The sequence below is a fragment of the Heterocephalus glaber genome, unplaced genomic scaffold, assembly GCF_053883595.1.
Source record: "Heterocephalus glaber isolate CG9 unplaced genomic scaffold, H.glaber_assembly_v1.0 deba00001781, whole genome shotgun sequence".
NCBI lineage: Eukaryota > Metazoa > Chordata > Mammalia > Rodentia > Bathyergidae > Heterocephalus > Heterocephalus glaber.
The window spans coordinates 312194-327603 of NW_028258467.1; the positions used below are offsets into that span (position 1 = coordinate 312194).

General features: G+C 54.9%; 1 protein-coding gene across 4 annotated transcripts; it reads left to right on the forward strand.

The window, feature by feature from the left end:
- Nucleotides 1-224: 224 nt before the first annotated feature.
- On the forward strand, nt 225-14999 carry Aifm3 (AIF family member 3). Of its 4 annotated transcripts, none has more exons than XM_087202857.1 (21): nt 225-358; nt 2214-2344; nt 3221-3261; nt 7369-7582; nt 7827-7936; nt 8165-8274; nt 8371-8415; nt 8607-8703; nt 8787-8899; nt 9217-9303; nt 9720-9811; nt 9897-10027; nt 10141-10256; nt 10360-10431; nt 10521-10584; nt 11119-11195; nt 11296-11413; nt 12638-12736; nt 13013-13088; nt 13676-13780; nt 14630-14999. In XM_087202857.1, exons 3-21 carry the CDS (start codon nt 3231-3233, stop codon nt 14667-14669), a joined length of 1797 nt encoding a protein of 598 aa, XP_087058983.1. In that variant the 5' UTR covers nt 225-358; nt 2214-2344; nt 3221-3230; the 3' UTR covers nt 14670-14999. The 4 variants fall into 4 exon arrangements, with proteins under 4 accessions (XP_087058983.1, XP_087058982.1, XP_087058981.1 ...); XM_087202856.1 differs by lacking the exon at nt 225-358 and adding an exon at nt 3097-3129; XM_087202855.1 differs by lacking the exon at nt 225-358 and having other exon boundaries at nt 3097-3261; nt 8371-8445.
- The last annotated feature ends 411 nt before the right edge of the window (nt 15000-15410 follow it).

The window sequence follows — 15410 nt, forward strand, 5'->3', positions numbered from 1 at the left end:
TCACGCAGAGATTCAACTTCCCCTGCGCAGCCCGGGAATAGTTTGGAGACACAGACCCACCCGCACGTGGCCCAGCTTGGAGTCCCTCGGGGGTCTCAGGGATCCTTGAGGACCCAGACCCGGCCCGGGAGTCCATATCCAGAAGGGCAGTCTCCTCAGGTGCAGCGACTCTGATCTCGACGCCGAGGTCCCCAGTCTGACCCCTAACCCCCCCCCCCCGCCCCCGACCTGCCCGGCCGGCTGGCAGGTTCTGGGCGCCCGGGCTCTCAGGCCGGCCGCAGTGTAGCCCCAGGGCCGGCCCCGCCCCCAGCGCCCGCGGCCCGAGCGGTTTCAGAGCCCAGGCCCGCGCGGAGCCCAGGTGAGCGCCCACCCCGGGGACCCCGGCCCTGGGACCCTGGCTCCTACTCTGCCGCTCGCTCGGGCCACGTCGCTCCAGCGCCCGGGGTCAGCGCGCGCGCTCTTGGATCTCAGACCCCTGGCCCGTGAGTGGGGGGCTAGTGGTCGTCAGCCCCGGCCAAAGAGACAGGCGAGGGGGAGGGGCTGAGGCACCCCTCCTTGCAGACCCCCTCCCGCTGACCCTTCCTCCGGGCTTCCTGCGGAGCCCTCCTGCTGCCAGTCCAGGTCTGCCGGGGGCACCAGGACTAGCCGGTTCCCTGACCGAGGAAGCCACACGTGCAAAAGGCAGGAAGAGTGGACAGAGGCTGGTGCCAGAGCTCCGCGGGAGGGTTGGCAGCGCAGCCCCCCAAACTTGCATTCCGGGGCGAGAAGCTCAGACGCCATCCTCAGGATCCCTGGAAGCCACTGAGTGCCCGGGGGGCGGGGGAGGGGGGGGAAACCCTCCGGGACAAAAAATGGGACCAGGGAGGGGAGAACTGGTTGGGGAGAGGTAGAGGTTCCTGGGGCTCTAGGAGTCCTGGAAGAAAAGTGGTCGCATCTCTGTGAAGTGGGGATAATTCAGTACCTGCCTCTCAGATTGTTGGGGTCCCTGGGAGAGGACACTGGTCCCTGGCTAGTAGTTAGCATTGAGCACTGCTGAACTTTTCAGCACTGGGGCCACTTGAGAGCAAGAGACCCCACTCTGCAAAAAACCTGGGGCTCCCTCCTGCAGTGCCCGGGAAAGACCTTTGCCTTTGAGTTGGAGTGACGAGCCCCAAATTGGCCTGGCACACAAGGGGTAGAAAGAGTGGTCCTCCCAAATCTCCTTCCTCTCCTGGGCAGCTGGGAAGTGAAGGAAGTGGGGGTTAGGGTCTATATGAGGGAGCAGTTTCTGGGGTCTATGGCCCAGCAGGGGAGCCCTGAGGCCAGGCAGGAAGAGGGAGGGTAGGACTGAGCAACAGCTGAAGCCAGGACCCGGTGAGGAGCTCCCTAGTGACTGGGGAGGGGACAGGCGGCCCCTGAGTTTTATAGACATGCTTTGGTAACAAATGGGGGAAGAGCAAAGGCACAACCAAATGGCTTTGGGTGCCTGCTGAGCTGTAACATGTGCCTCTTGGCCAGGTAAGATCAGGGGCCAGGCTGTGGGTGGGCCTTCCCAACCCTTGTCCTTCCTCCTCATCCCCCTGGCTCTTCAGCACCTGTCTCCTGCCATTCCTGGGACCTGGGCTGAACCAAATGGGCCTCAGGCCACCTCGAATTAGACTTTAGGAAGAAATTCCAAGGGAAACAGGCAGATGACAGTGGGGTGGACTGTGGAGAGATCAGTTGTAAACAAAGTAGCTACACTTTTGTCCAAGGCCTTCCAAAGTCCACCTGTAAGCTGCATGTCCCAGAAGGCCCACCCTGTGTCCTTGAAACACCTTGGCTGCAGTATCTTTTCACTGACCAGGTGTCCCATCCCCCAGCAGGTGCCTTGTAGGGCCTTAGGGTGATAGGGTGCCTCCTGGGGCCCTGCCCATCTTAGAACTGAAGAGGAAAGTGGGAAATCACTTGGATACCCCTGTCTGCTGCTTGACCTTGATGAGACCTTGGCCCCTCGGTTGTTCTGTCTGCACCTCAGCATGACCTCAGCACCACCAGGCCAGGGTGGGAGGCTGGGGCGTGGCTGCTGGGCACAGGCTGTGGCAAGGCCGTGTGCCTGGCTTCTCTCCCCGACAACCCCATCGGCGCCAGGCTTGCCGCCTGCTCTTGTTCACCGAGGAGCTGGGTTTCCCTGGGGACCAGTGGACTGGCCTGGCCCCACACACCCCACCCCCAACCCCTCGTTGTTGCCACAGCTTGCACTAGGAGGAGGAGCGGAGGCTGAGCCGCCTCCTGGACCCCTGCCTCTCAGCCCTGCCTCCAAGGCCAGGCAGCCTCTGTCCACAGCTGGACTGTGAGCAAGGAGCAGTGGCTGTCCTCGGAGGAGGTGGGTGTCCAGGGGCCATCCGCCAGGGTGGAGGCTGAGACCAGGGAGAACCCCATGTCCCAGCCATTGTAGGAAAGAAACCCAAGGGCCAGGCAAGCTCTGGCTTGCCCATACTGACCTGGGTTTTAACCCAAGCACAGTGGCCTCCTGAGAAAATGGAGAGAATGGGGCCAGGGATTTAGCTCAGTGGTTCCGATGCACAAGTGAAAGGTCCCAAGTCCAAACCTGATACCAAAAGAAAGAAAGAGAGAGAGAGAGAGAGACAGAGAGAGGGAGGGAGGGAGGAAGGAAGGAAGGAAGGAAGGAAGGAAGGAAGGAAGGAAGGAAGAAAGAAAGAAAGAAAGAAAGAAAGAAAGAAAGAAAGAAAAAAGAAAGAAAGAAAGAAAGAAAGAAAGAGAGGAGGGACTCAGAGCTCTCTCCCAGGCTTTCGGGTTGGGAGAGGGGAAGTGGAGGGCTAGGGACTTGAGGGAGTAGCAGAGCTCAGGGAGGACTAGGATAAGGCAGCTGTGGGAGTGGATAGGGGTGGTCAACACTGGGATCCCCTTATCCCATGCAAAGCTAAGAAGGAGCCTGGGGCGCTGAGCCAGGAGGGCCACAAGGATGATGTGCTTTCCAGGGTCCCCTGCATGCAACAGTTACAGCTCCACTGTAGGTCTCTCCCAGAAACCCCCATAGCCTATCTCTGCCTCTCAGCGTTCCTACCCGAAAACTCCATCAAAGCCTTGTCCTGATGCTCCCAGTTTCCCCTGCAGGTCCTAGAGGCAGCTCCAGCTGGGATGGCCACTGTAAGGGTCGCAGGGGATCCAGCCCCGTGGGAGGCACCCTAGGCCTCCAACAGCCCAACCATCTGTGTTCTGTTTGCCTGCCTGTCCTCAGGACACTCGCCATGGGGGGCTGCTTCTCCAAGCCCAAGCCAGGTACCTCCTCCTCTCTTACTGCCTCTGCCCTCCCTCTCTGCCTCCCTCCTCCATTACCTTCCTCCCCACCCCCTCTGCACTCTGCCAGCCTCTGAAGTAGGTCAGGCTAGACAGGAGCCCGGAATGTTAATGCGCTGCTGGCCAGAGGAGGGTAGGAGGACCTGGAGAAGTCCTCCCAGTTCCCCTCCAGTGGGTGACCCTCTTTATTTGAAGCTTTGGGTGCTGGTAGTGGAAATAACAGCTGGCTCCTTCTTGGGAAGAGGAGAGGATTTCTCCTGTTGCAGGGTTGTGGGGAGGAGCTGTGTCCCCTAGGGGTAGAAGGGAGCTCTTGAGATACCTCCAGCTATTGTGTGACCTCGGTGAGCTTCAGTTTCCCTCCCTGCAGATTGATCCTGCCCACCCTGTCAAAGTTGCTGGGAGAGTGCACTGGGGAGGTCCCTGCCTTCTTTACCTCTTCTGATATGCTTCGAGATCTTAAACTGCCACCTTGGCCTCTCTGAGCATGCTTCCAGTTTTGCACAGGAAATCTGTACTCTGCCTAGCCCAAGTGGCCCCAGCCCCTAGGAACGTTCCAAGATGCTGGGAGAATTCAGCTTTGGTCTCCAGCAGAGAACCATATCTATGGGGCTCTCCCTCTGGCCCCTTTTCCTCTTCCTCCTCATAGCACCTAGGAAGGGAAGGTGTATAGCCATGTTACAGATGGAGAAATTGAGGCCCAGAGAGGCTTCCAGAACCTAGCCTGTGCTCCACTCACCCCTACCCAGGCCACCTTGGCCTGGCCAGCTTGCCCCGGCTCCCCTTACCTGATACCCATGGGCTCCATTACCTTGGAACTTGTGAACCTTTTCTCCTTTTCCTGGGCCTGAGACTTGAGGAAGGGAGGAGAGCTGTGATGCAGGGGATCCACCTGCACTTGCCCATAGAAACTGTGCTCCCTCCCTCCATGGCTTCGCCATGGGTACCCAGGTCTGAGCTAGATCCCACCACCCTTCCTGCTTCAAAGTATGGATTGGGCAAAGGAAGTCTATTGTCTTGGCCCTAGCCTTCCCCTCTCAGAGTGGACAGGAGGGTGCTAGCTGGCCCCATACTGGGTGCCTATGGGACTGCTGAGCTGTCAGGAGGACCTGGGCAGAAATGCCACATGCTGGTTCTTTTAAAGGACCCAAAAGACTGATCTGCCTTGAAACACCCAGCCCCAGGACTTCTGCTGTGCGGTTAGCCATTCCTATCACGAAAAAGGCAGTGCTAAGAACTTTAGGCCTGAATCCAGCTCTGCTCCTTCCTGGCTGTATGGCCTAAGGCAGGTGATCACACCTCTCTAATCCTCATGTTTGCATGTATAAAATGGTGTGATTACCAGTAATACCAGCACTCTGGGAGGCTGAGGCAGGAAAATTGCAAGCCTGGTCAACTTAGTGACTTAGTTAGACCCTTTCTCAGAATATAAAATTTAAAAAGACTGAATAAAAAAGAGATGTAGCTCAGTGCAAAGGCCCTGGGTTCAATCCCCAGTACCAGTAGCAGGGTGTGTGTGTGGGTGTGTGTGGGGGGGTGTGTGTGTGCTACTTAATGACTTTCCCTCTTTGCTGCCAGGAGGCTCACAGCTAATTGATAAAACACTATTACCAGGTTGGGAGTGTGGCTTAGCAGTAGAGCATGTGCTTAGTGTGTGAAAGGCCCTGGGTTCAATCCCCAGCACCCAAAACTAACAAATGACCCAAAAAACACTACTACCCAATTCCATCTACTGAGCTTCTACTCTGGGTTATATATTGTCTCCTTTAACATTCATTATCACCAGTTAGACACAATTCCTTTTTGCGGGGGTCTGGGGAGCAAGTGCTGGGAATGAACCCAAGGTCTTGGGCATTCTCTGCACATCCCCTAGCACTGAGCTGCACTCCCAGCCTGCTCTCTCCATTTTGTTTTTGGGTTTGTTTGGGTTTTTTTGGTACGGGGGATTGAACTCTGGTCCTTGCACTTTTGAGGCAGGAAGAAGAACCACTAAGCTAAGTGCCCGGCCCTCTCTCCATTTTTTTGATTAAAGCATCTTGAGGCCCATAGGGGCTAAGGTAGGGTCTCATGGGCAGCTGGGAATCAAGGACTTGGGGTTGATATAGTTTGTGGATAAGCAAAAACCCTCCCTTTCATCCACCTTTCTGCTCCTGCTCCTGACTTAATGGTTTTCTGTTAGATTGCATCAGTCAGTGTGCCTTGGAACCTTTTGGAAGGAGGTGGTGGATGAAAACAGCCCGGCTTGGCCATCATCTGGTACCCCGCCAAGCTGTTCTGTGGGCCCCTACAGTGCTCATTGCTGATCTCAGCTGAGTCCAAAGTATTTTCCTTTTTAATTCTTCCAAAACCATTATAACACTATTAGCCTCAGCTAGAGGCTGGGACACACAGATGGGGAGGGGTCTGGCCAGGGTTGGGGAGTAGCTCTGCATGAGAGGAGGGACATGTAGGGGCCCTGCAGCCAGGAGAGGACACAGCAGGGCAGTGTATGGGTGAATGGATAGCAGTTAACAGAAGCTCAAGGTCCTGAAGGATGGCAGCTCAGGCCAAGCAGACGGCACAGACAGAGGCCAGGAGGTGTGACTCAGCAGCCATGCAGGTTCTTGGGTTCTTTGTTCCTAGAGTATCCAGTCTGAGGTGGAGGGGCTGAGAGGTAAAGTCAGTGAAGGCCTGGAGGCTCCTGTGCCTTGAGAATCAAGAGGCACCCCCTGCCACCGCAGGGGCCCATGCTGTGCCAGGGACTTAGCTGCCCCCTCTTCAGTTTCCTCTCTGCTGCAGCAGCCAGGGAAGCTGGATTATCACTGCTTAAAATTGTTTATTGTTCCCTTCTAATTAGAAAAATACCCCAGGCACATCATAGGGAATTTGGAAAATGTGGAAAAGTATAAAGAAGAAAATGACAACCCAAGCAGAGTGGTGCAAGCCTGTAATTCCAGCACTCTGGGAGGCTGAGGCAGGAGGATTGCAAGGTCAAGCCTAGTTAAGTGAGACCTTGTCTTTAAAAAGTGTGTATGGGGAGGAGGGTGCTGGAGATGTAGCTCAGTGAGAAGGCTCTAGCTTAATCTCTAGTACTTTGGGTGGGGGGAGGGAAGGGAAGATAAAATGACAATTCCCACTACAGGCTGTGGGGGGCCTTGCACCCTTTTTGCTGTCCACATGGTCCCTCAGAATGGGTTTCATTCATAGGACCCCAGACACCTGCACATAAAGACACCAAAAAACCAAGGTTCATTAAATAATGAATGAATCTCAAAAGTGGTGGGAATAGTTATTTTTCTTTTGGGAGTGAGGTACTTTGAGACAGGGTCTCATTATGTATCCCAGGCTGGCCTCAAGCTCACAGCGATTTCCTACCTCAGCCTCCTGAGTGCTAGGATCATGTGTGCTACCATGCCCTTCAAGAACAGCTATTTTGGGGCTGGGGATTTAGCTCAGTGGTTCGGCTGTCTGCCTCGCAATCACAACGTCCCGAGTTCGATCCCTGGTACCAAAAACAAAACAAAGCAAGAATAGCTATTTTGCCGCCTGCCCGCAAGCACAAGGACCCGAGTTTGATCTCCGGTACCAAAAAAAAAAAAAAAGAAGAATAGCTATTTTAAGAAGTGACATTATGTTGTGTCCTTTTTTTTTTTTTTCCTTTTTTTGGTGCTGAGGGCCTTGCACATGCTATACAAGTGTTCTACCTTTGAGCTACATAACAGCCCTGTGTACATGTTTTTCATGTTTTGTTGTTGTTGTTGTTGTTGTTTGTTTTTGTTTTTGATACCAGAGATTGAACCCAGAGCCTTTGTACTAAGCTACATCTCTAGCACTTTTTCTTTTTTCTTTTGAGACAGGGTCTGGCTAAGTTGCCCAGGCTGGACTTGAACTTTGCAGTCATTCTGTCTCAGCCTCCCTTAGCGCTGGGATTACAAGCATGTGCCATTGTGCAGCTTCTTCTGCCTCTTTGTAGAGGGTGTAGAGGGCTTTCTGGGGAGGGGGCAGGGCAGGGCTGAGCACCCTAGTGCTCAGAGGGAATGGTCTCTGCCCCCAGCTTGTGGGATGGGAGGAGATGGGCCAAGCTGGGGGCTCATGCCATGGTCCTGCCCACAGTGGAGCTCAAGATTGAGGTGGTGCTGCCGGAGAAGGAGCGCGGCAAGGATGAGCTGTCTGCCAGTGGGAAGGGCAGCCCCCGGGCCTACCAGGGCAATGGCACAGCCCGCCACTTCCACACCGAGGAGTGCCTGCCAGCCCCTCACTCCTACCCTGGCCCTCAGGACTGCGTGGAGGCTGCTGTCTGCCATGTCAAGGACCTAGAGAATGGCCAGTGGGTTCTGGGCTGGGAAGGAGGATCAGAGGGTGGGGGGTAGGAGGGGCGGCACAGCAGAGGCTGTAGAGGAAGAGGTGAACCAGGGAGGGGGTCTGGAAGGGGCTAGGCATGGCCAAGGGGTCATGCCCTTTGTGGTTTCTATGGGTTTGGGCCTACTCTTCAGAAGGCTGGACTCTGGGAAGAGGTATCTTAGGCTGATGTGGCTTGTCCAGCTTGACCTCTGGGTGCTGCCCCTCTCCAGGATGCGGGAAGTGGAGCTGGGCTGGGGGAAGGTGTTGCTGCTGAAGGACAATGGGGAATTTCACGCCCTGGGCCACAAGTGCCCACACTACGGAGCACCTCTGGTGAAAGGTAAGATATCAGAGTACACATGGGGCTGGGGGCAGGACTTCCCTGGAGAGAGCTTGGCCACGGCACCATCCATCCCCCAGGTCAACTTGACTCATCCCTTGGTCCCAGAGTCCTCATGTATTAGTGGGATCTCCTGGGCTGTGGAGAGGACCAGGAAGTGCTGGGACACACAGGTCCTTGGGGAGGAGCCCCTGCTGGAGGCTTTAGCCTAGCACCACCCTCTTCCAGGCGTGCTGTCCCGAGGCCGGGTACGCTGCCCCTGGCATGGTGCCTGCTTCAACATCAGTACTGGGGACCTGGAGGACTTCCCAGGCCTGGACAGTCTGCACAAGTTCCAGGTGGGGCTGAGAGTATTGTGTAGCTTGAGCCTAGGAGTATAGAGTCAGGGGCTAGAGTAGCCCAGATTCTGGTCTTGAGCAACACTGCCCTTGCAGGTGAAGATTGAGAAGGAGAAGGTGTATGTCCGCGCCAGCAAGCAGGTGAAGGAGTTGTTCAGGGCTCAGGCACAGGTGGGGAGGGCATGTTGGTGTGGTGGAAGGGAGCCTGGCATATGTGGCGGGGGAGCAGAGTAAGGGGCTGCACGGTGGGGATAAGGCTGGCCGAAGCTTCAGGACCCAGCCTGCTGGGATCATCCCAGCTGCCGGCTGCCTTCCACCCTCCTTCCACTCAGGCCCTGCAGCTGCAGCGAAGGACCAAGGTGATGGCCAAGTGTATCTCTCCAAGTGCTGGGCACAGTGGCAGTACGAATGTGCTCATTGTGGGTGCAGGTTGGTGCTAGGGTCCTGAGGGTTAGTGTGGGGGTTAGAGGGTAGGAGAGAAGTGGTTCCTGGCCCACAACCCCTCCCTTCAGGTGCTGCCGGCCTGGTGTGTGCAGAGACACTGCGGCAGGAAGGCTTCTCAGACCGGATCGTCTTGTGTACGTTGGACCGACATCTCCCCTATGACCGGCCGAAGCTTAGCAAGGTGGGGGATGAGGCAAGGGGGGGAACTGGGAGGGTACAGTCAGTCCAGGGAAAAGCCTGGATCCTGATCCCTCTGGGTCCCTGTCGGGCCACTTGGAACCTTGATTATCATCTCTTAGAGGGGAGGTCTGGCCAACTCCCTTTTCTGCTTGTATCAGGCCCATTTGTGGTACCCTTTAAAGATCCAGGTTTGTTGAGTTCTATCCTCCAGCCCCCATTGACCCAGGGCTGGGCTAACCCTCCCTGGGCTCTGTGTCCTCTTCTGTAAAATGGAACTGTGGCTGCATGGCCCTATCTCAAATTGGCTGTGTCCTGCAGTCTCTGGATGCACAGTCTGAGCAGCTGGCCCTGAGGCCCAAGGAGTTCTTCCGGGCCTATGGCATCGAGGTGCTCACTGAGGCTCAGGTATGAGCTTATGGGTGGGAAACAGGCCAGGGAAAATGTTAATGGGCCCCTTGAAGGGCAAAGCCATGTGGGCCCTTGGGATTGTGTGTGGGGGTTGCTCTGCCCTTTCCACCCCACTGCCCATCCCTGGGAGGCAGCACTGGGCCTTCCTTCTGACAAGGTTGTGGATATATTCAGAGCCCCATGGTGTAGGGAGATAGGCAATCTCATCAGGGCTGGGACAGGAGAGCCAGGTGGCATCTGGGTGCATAGATAGGGCTTTGAAGAGCAGGTGATGTCTGAAGTTTAAAGAAGGAAGCTCCCATGGGAACTGCTCAGAAATCTGGCTGGGCTCTGGGCATAGTGTAGGATCTGGAAATGGGTGGCAAGGCCCAGATGCATGCCTAGGCCCACACTTTGCCCTGTGGGGATTGCAGGTGGTCACAGTGGATGTGAGAAACAAGAAGGTCGTGTTCAAGGATGGCTTCAAGCTGGAGTACAGCAAGCTATTGCTGGCCCCTGGGAGCAGGTAGGAAGGTGTCTCCTGCCCTCCCTGGACATTGGGTGGGGTGCCATTAGGATGAGAGGGCCTCACTGATGCTACCCTGTCTCAGTCCTAAAACCCTGAGTTGCAAAGGAAAAGAAGTGGAGAATGTGTTCACCATCCGCACTCCCGAGGATGCCAACCGTGTGGTGAGGCTGGCCAGGGGCCGAAACGCAGTCATTGTGGGAGCCGGCTTCCTGGGTGAGCAAGGAGGGCAGTGGGGTTGGTGATCAAGCTGTTGTGGCCAGTCCCAGGGTGTGCCAGGCCTGGTAGTTGCAGAGTATCAGCCTTGACACACTTGCCCACCACCCCAGGGATGGAGGTGGCTGCTTATCTGACTGAGAAAGCCCATTCGGTGTCTGTGGTAGAGCTGGAAGAGACACCCTTCAGGAGATTCCTGGGGGAGCGTGTGGGTCGTGCCCTCATGAAGGTGAGCCTGCCCCAGCCCCCAGCACTCCTCAGATCCTGGGGTGTCCAGCCTAGCTCCTAGCTGGTCCCTTATCCACTGCCCATCCACCAATCTGCCTGGACAGATGTTTGAGAACAACCAAGTGAAGTTCTACATGCAGACAGAGGTGTCAGAGCTGCGGGCCCAGGAGGGAAAGGTGGGCCCCTCTCCCTCCCTGCTGCTTTCTGTCCTCTCTGCTTATGCCCAGGAGTTGGGTCCTTCTGATCACCCTCCCATTCTCTACAGCTGAAGGAAGTTGTGCTGAAGAGCAGCAAGGTTGTGCGGGCTGATGTCTGCGTGGTAGGCATTGGTGAGTGGGTGGGTAAATGAGAAGAGGCATCTGCACATGCTCAGAAGTGACCTTGCTTTAATCTTTTCCCCTCCCAGAGTCTCAGTTTCCACATACATAAAATGGGGACTCCAGCAATATCCACTTTACAGGGTCATTGGGAAATGTGTACCCAGTTTAGCCCACTACTGCCCTGCCATGTGTGGCCTGCAGGATACAGACAAGCCTCTAACTGGTGCCTACGCCAGTTAAGTGGCAGTTTGAGGTTCTAGGACAAAGCCAGGAGGTGGCTGCACAGGGGTTGGAGAGACATGGGACACTGACCCCCACCTGGGGGCTTCATGGAGCCCTTCTTGTAGGAGGCAATACCTGAGACTTGAGGAGAGGCATGGGACTTGAGGGAGGTCCAGACAGAGAGAAAAGGAGGTGTGAAGGCCCCAGCATGGGAAGCCGGGAGACAGTGTAGAGCAGGTACAGAAGGTGAAGAGTATAGGGCATGGAGAGCACTGAGGCAGAAGGCCCAGGATGTGGATGTGGTGGCTTCTGTCCTGTTAGGTGCGGTGCCCGCCACAGGTTTCCTGAGGCAGAGCGGCATTGGTCTGGATTCTCGAGGCTTCATTCCTGTCAACAAGGTGCGGCTGGGTGGGGCAGGCAAGGTGCTGGGCTGGAGGTGGCTCATGGTCCATGTCAGCTCCCTGTTCCACCCATGGAGACTTGGCCTTCTCCCCACAGATGATGCAGACCAATGTCCCAGGCGTGTTTGCAGCTGGTGATGCTGTCACCTTTCCCCTTGCCTGGAGGAACAACCGGAAAGTGAACATCCCACACTGGCAGATGGCTCATGCCCAGGGTACGCCAGCTCTAAGGCAGGTTCAGAGAGGAGGATATCCTAGGGTCTCAGGCTTCCCCAGCCATGTCTCAATTGCTGGTCTGGGATCCTGGATGCTATGTTAGGCATTCAAGGCCCTGTAGTGGCCAGTCTGGTCAGCCTCATTCAGGTGATCAAGCCAGTGCACATGGTGAGGCCTTTGGCTCATCTCTGGAGATGGAGACCTTTCTCTAGTACCCACTGAATACCCCCCTTAGCCAGGCACAATCCCCCAATCCCAGTTGTTTTTCCATTAGTCTCACCTTTTCTTTTATCCACAAGACAGATTCCTCAGAATTCCTAATTAACCTGTGCAGTCACCCTGAAGAAGGATTTAGTAGGCCAGCTTCCTATGCAGTGCTTCTGTTTCCCTTGAGCCACTTGACTGTCTCTGTGAACTCACTTGCCTCATACAGTCCCCTGGAGGCAACTATTTAGCCTGGGCTCAGGTAGACCATTGTGCTTTCTGTGGAACAGCTTTCCCTCCCTGTATTTGGTGGCCACCAAGCTTCCCAAGCCTCACCCACTGTACCTGGTATGGACTCCTAACCAGCTGGTGACAGTAAGTTAGCCGCCTCAGCACCTCATAGAAAGGACCACCAGACTCCCAGCTCGGGACACCACCACCCCCACCACCACGCACACACGTACACACTACCACATTTCCTTTCCTCTGCCTTGGCCATTATCTGAAGATCTGAAATCCCACTCCTGGTGCCATTTTCAGTCCAAGTCCATTTCTGTCCTAGTGTAAAGTTGCAGCTAGCTGGCAAAGAACCAAAGTTACTTCTCAGTGAGGTACAAGGAGGATTCAGGATTTAACTGTATATCCAATTATGGGGTCTAGCGGGGCCTTACAGGCACTGAGAAGCCACCAGTTCTCATGGGGCGCTGCATGTGGTTGTCATTTCTGCTTCCCTGGCCCTTGTGCTGCATTCTCCTCTCTCTTCAGATCTGATGTCTCAGATTAGTTCTCTGTATGCACAGCTAAAATGGTGAGGCAGAGAACTGCCCAACCCCAACAATCATTCAGATTTTCAGAGGAGCAATCCCATAGATGAGCTGTGGGCTGAGCAACAATGCACCTCTGGATCTCCAGAGAGTCCAGGAATAGCTACACCTGGCAGAGGTCCCTAGAACAATGAGGTAGGCAGTGTGGGGGTGGTGAGGGCCAGGGTTGGGGCTCTCACTGTCTGGGTCCCACAGGGCGCGTGGTGGCCCAGAACATGCTGGCGCAGGAGGCGGAGATCAGCACAGTGCCCTACCTGTGGACTGCCATGTTTGGAAAGAGCCTGCGCTATGCAGGTAACTCACAGCCTCTCAGGGGACTGGGCCTGGAGTACTTGGGTGGGGCTTAGTGGCTGGGGGCCTGTCCTGAAGGACCTTAGGGGCAGGGCTATGATTGCACTAGGAAGAAGCAGTTAAGAACTCATTTGGGGTCCAGATAGGGATGATCTAAAAGAAATATGGAAGCAGGGAGAGTGTCCAGAGAGAAGTTAGGAGGGCGTAGCATGGGGAGCCTGTGAAGTTTCCAGCCCTTCTGCATCTCATCTGGGCACCACCCCCCTGCCTTGCCCACAGGCTACGGAGAAGGCTTCGACGACGTCATCATCCAGGGGGATCTGGAGGAGCTGAAGTTTGTGGCTTTTTACACCAAGTGAGAATGGCAGGGTGTGGGGGAGGGGGAGGGCGAATAGGACCTTGGTGATTAAGGCAGACTCAATGCAGAAAAGCTCTGGTCCTGAGGAGAGGGCTTTGCCAAAAGGTGGGCCAAGTGCAAAGGCAGCTGGCAGGAGGGAAGGTGAGGAGGTGGCAGTAATAACTGCCATGCACGGGGTTGGTGGAGACAGTGTATCTTCTGAATAGCTTTTTTTTTTTTTTTTTTTTTGGTACCGGGGCTCGAACTTGGGTCCTTGCGCTTGCGCAGCGGGCAGCGAGACCACTGAGCTAAATCCCCAGCCCCTGAATAGCTTTTTGAAGTGGGTGTTGATGCCCTGCTTTTACAATGACAAAAGTCACATCAGTAGAGATGGGTGATGCCAAGACAGGCCCAGCCAGAATTCTGCTGAGAGCTAGAGCTACCAAGCTGAAGCCTGTGCTGGGACAGAGGGCTGAGTGCTCAGGGCATTTCTGTTGCTCTGGGCAAAATCTTTCCCTGAGCCTGAGGTGGGCAGGAGTGTGTCAGGGTCTTCAAGAAAGGATGCCAATGGGCAGTCTTTAGGCTCAGCTACCCTATCTCTACAGAGGCGACGAGGTGATTGCCGTGGCTAGCATGAACTGTGATCCCATCGTATCCAAGGTGGCTGAGGTGCTGGCCTCTGGCCGTGCCATCCGGAAGCGGGAGGTGGAGTGAGTGTGGGTGTGGGAGGCTTTGGGTGGCGGAGGAAGTCCCCTGAAGGATTGGCTGAAGCTGACATGCCAGCCAGCCACTCCACAGTCCTCCAAGGCCCACTCTTCTCCTCACTCTTGATTCCCATCAATCTAAAGTTTCCAGGGCTGCAGGGCAGTGTGGAGCATGGATTGTAGTCTGGGAGAACTTGTGATATGTGCTCATAGGGGACAGAAGGGAAAGGGCTGTGTGTCCCAAGGTAGGGCCAGTGCTGGGGGGAGAAGTCAAGGCCCACTGCTTGGATGATCACTAGGCCTGGATACCTCATGGAAGTCGTGCTAATCCTGGCAGAAACAAATGGGGAGACACACCTACTGATGCCCCTGGGTATACTTGCTCAGAGATGTTGGGGTAGTTGAGAGATCCCCCGAGGCTCGAATTGTTTACAGAGAGCTCTGAGGGATTGGGGAAACCCCAAAAGCCACTGGGGGACTGGAGCCACGGGGCAGGGGTAGGCCTTTAGTTGGAAATAATGAAGGACCAAGAATAAATATTATGAATGACATTCTCTTTCCCTGGCCTTCTCTGCTTTTCTCTCTTGCCTTCACAAAGGCTGTTTATGCTACACAGCAAGTATGTGTGTTTTCTGTCCTTCCTGTTCTGTTCTGAGCCTTTCACACCTCAGCCCAGAGCCTCTACCCAATGATCTACCCCTCTCCCCCGCCAGCCCAAGTATATTTTCCGGCTGGGCACCAGGATCTGACACAGAGCAAACACCCTGCTTGTTTTTAAAAATCAAATGTTTATGGTGCCCAGAGTGGGGAACCTGCTCTCTTCTGTCCTAATTGCTCCTCCTCTCATTCCTGCAGGACTGGCGACATGTCTTGGCTCACTGGGAAAGGATCCTGAGCTCATATGGAGTGAACTTGGGCATGCACACTGGGACACCAGGGACAGAGGCCAACCCCTGGGGGCAGGTGCCAATATCCAACTTCCCAGGATTCCCCAAGGCAGAACTGGAGCTCTCCCAGTGCTTGCCTTTGGCTGCCTGGCTCTCTGGAAAGGCCTCTGCTACCTCCACAAGATATTCACCCCACAAGGCCTCAGCTGCCACTGACAGCTGACACTGGCGGTGTGACAGGCCCTGCCTCTTTTTCCTCTATTGGGATTGGTCCCCTGGAGGACACTGCAACATGTTAGACATTATTTTAAAATTAAAATGCACACATTTGAAAATCACTGTGACTCCCAGTATAATTGGGAACAACATGAGGGAAAAAATAGATCACAGGGAAAAGAGGTACAAACAATTAAGTTTTGCCTGTGAGTGCACAGAGGAGGTAGAAATTGATTCCTTCTTCCCCACAAGGTTGAAGAAGGGCCAGGGATTTAGCTCGGAGGTTTCGCTGCTTGCTGTGCAAGCACAAGGACCCGAGTTCAATCCCCGGTAACAAAAAAAAAAAGAAAAGAAGGCTTCTCCAGTGTTTTTGTATCTTGATTTTGAAGGAAAAGTACTAAAGTACTCCAGGTAAAAGGGACTACACACGCAAAGGGCTTGAGACAGGAAATGCTTCTTCAAAGGTCAGATATAACTAATGCTTGACAATCTTCCAGCATCTACTTAGGGCTGTAGGTGCTGTGTTCTGAAAC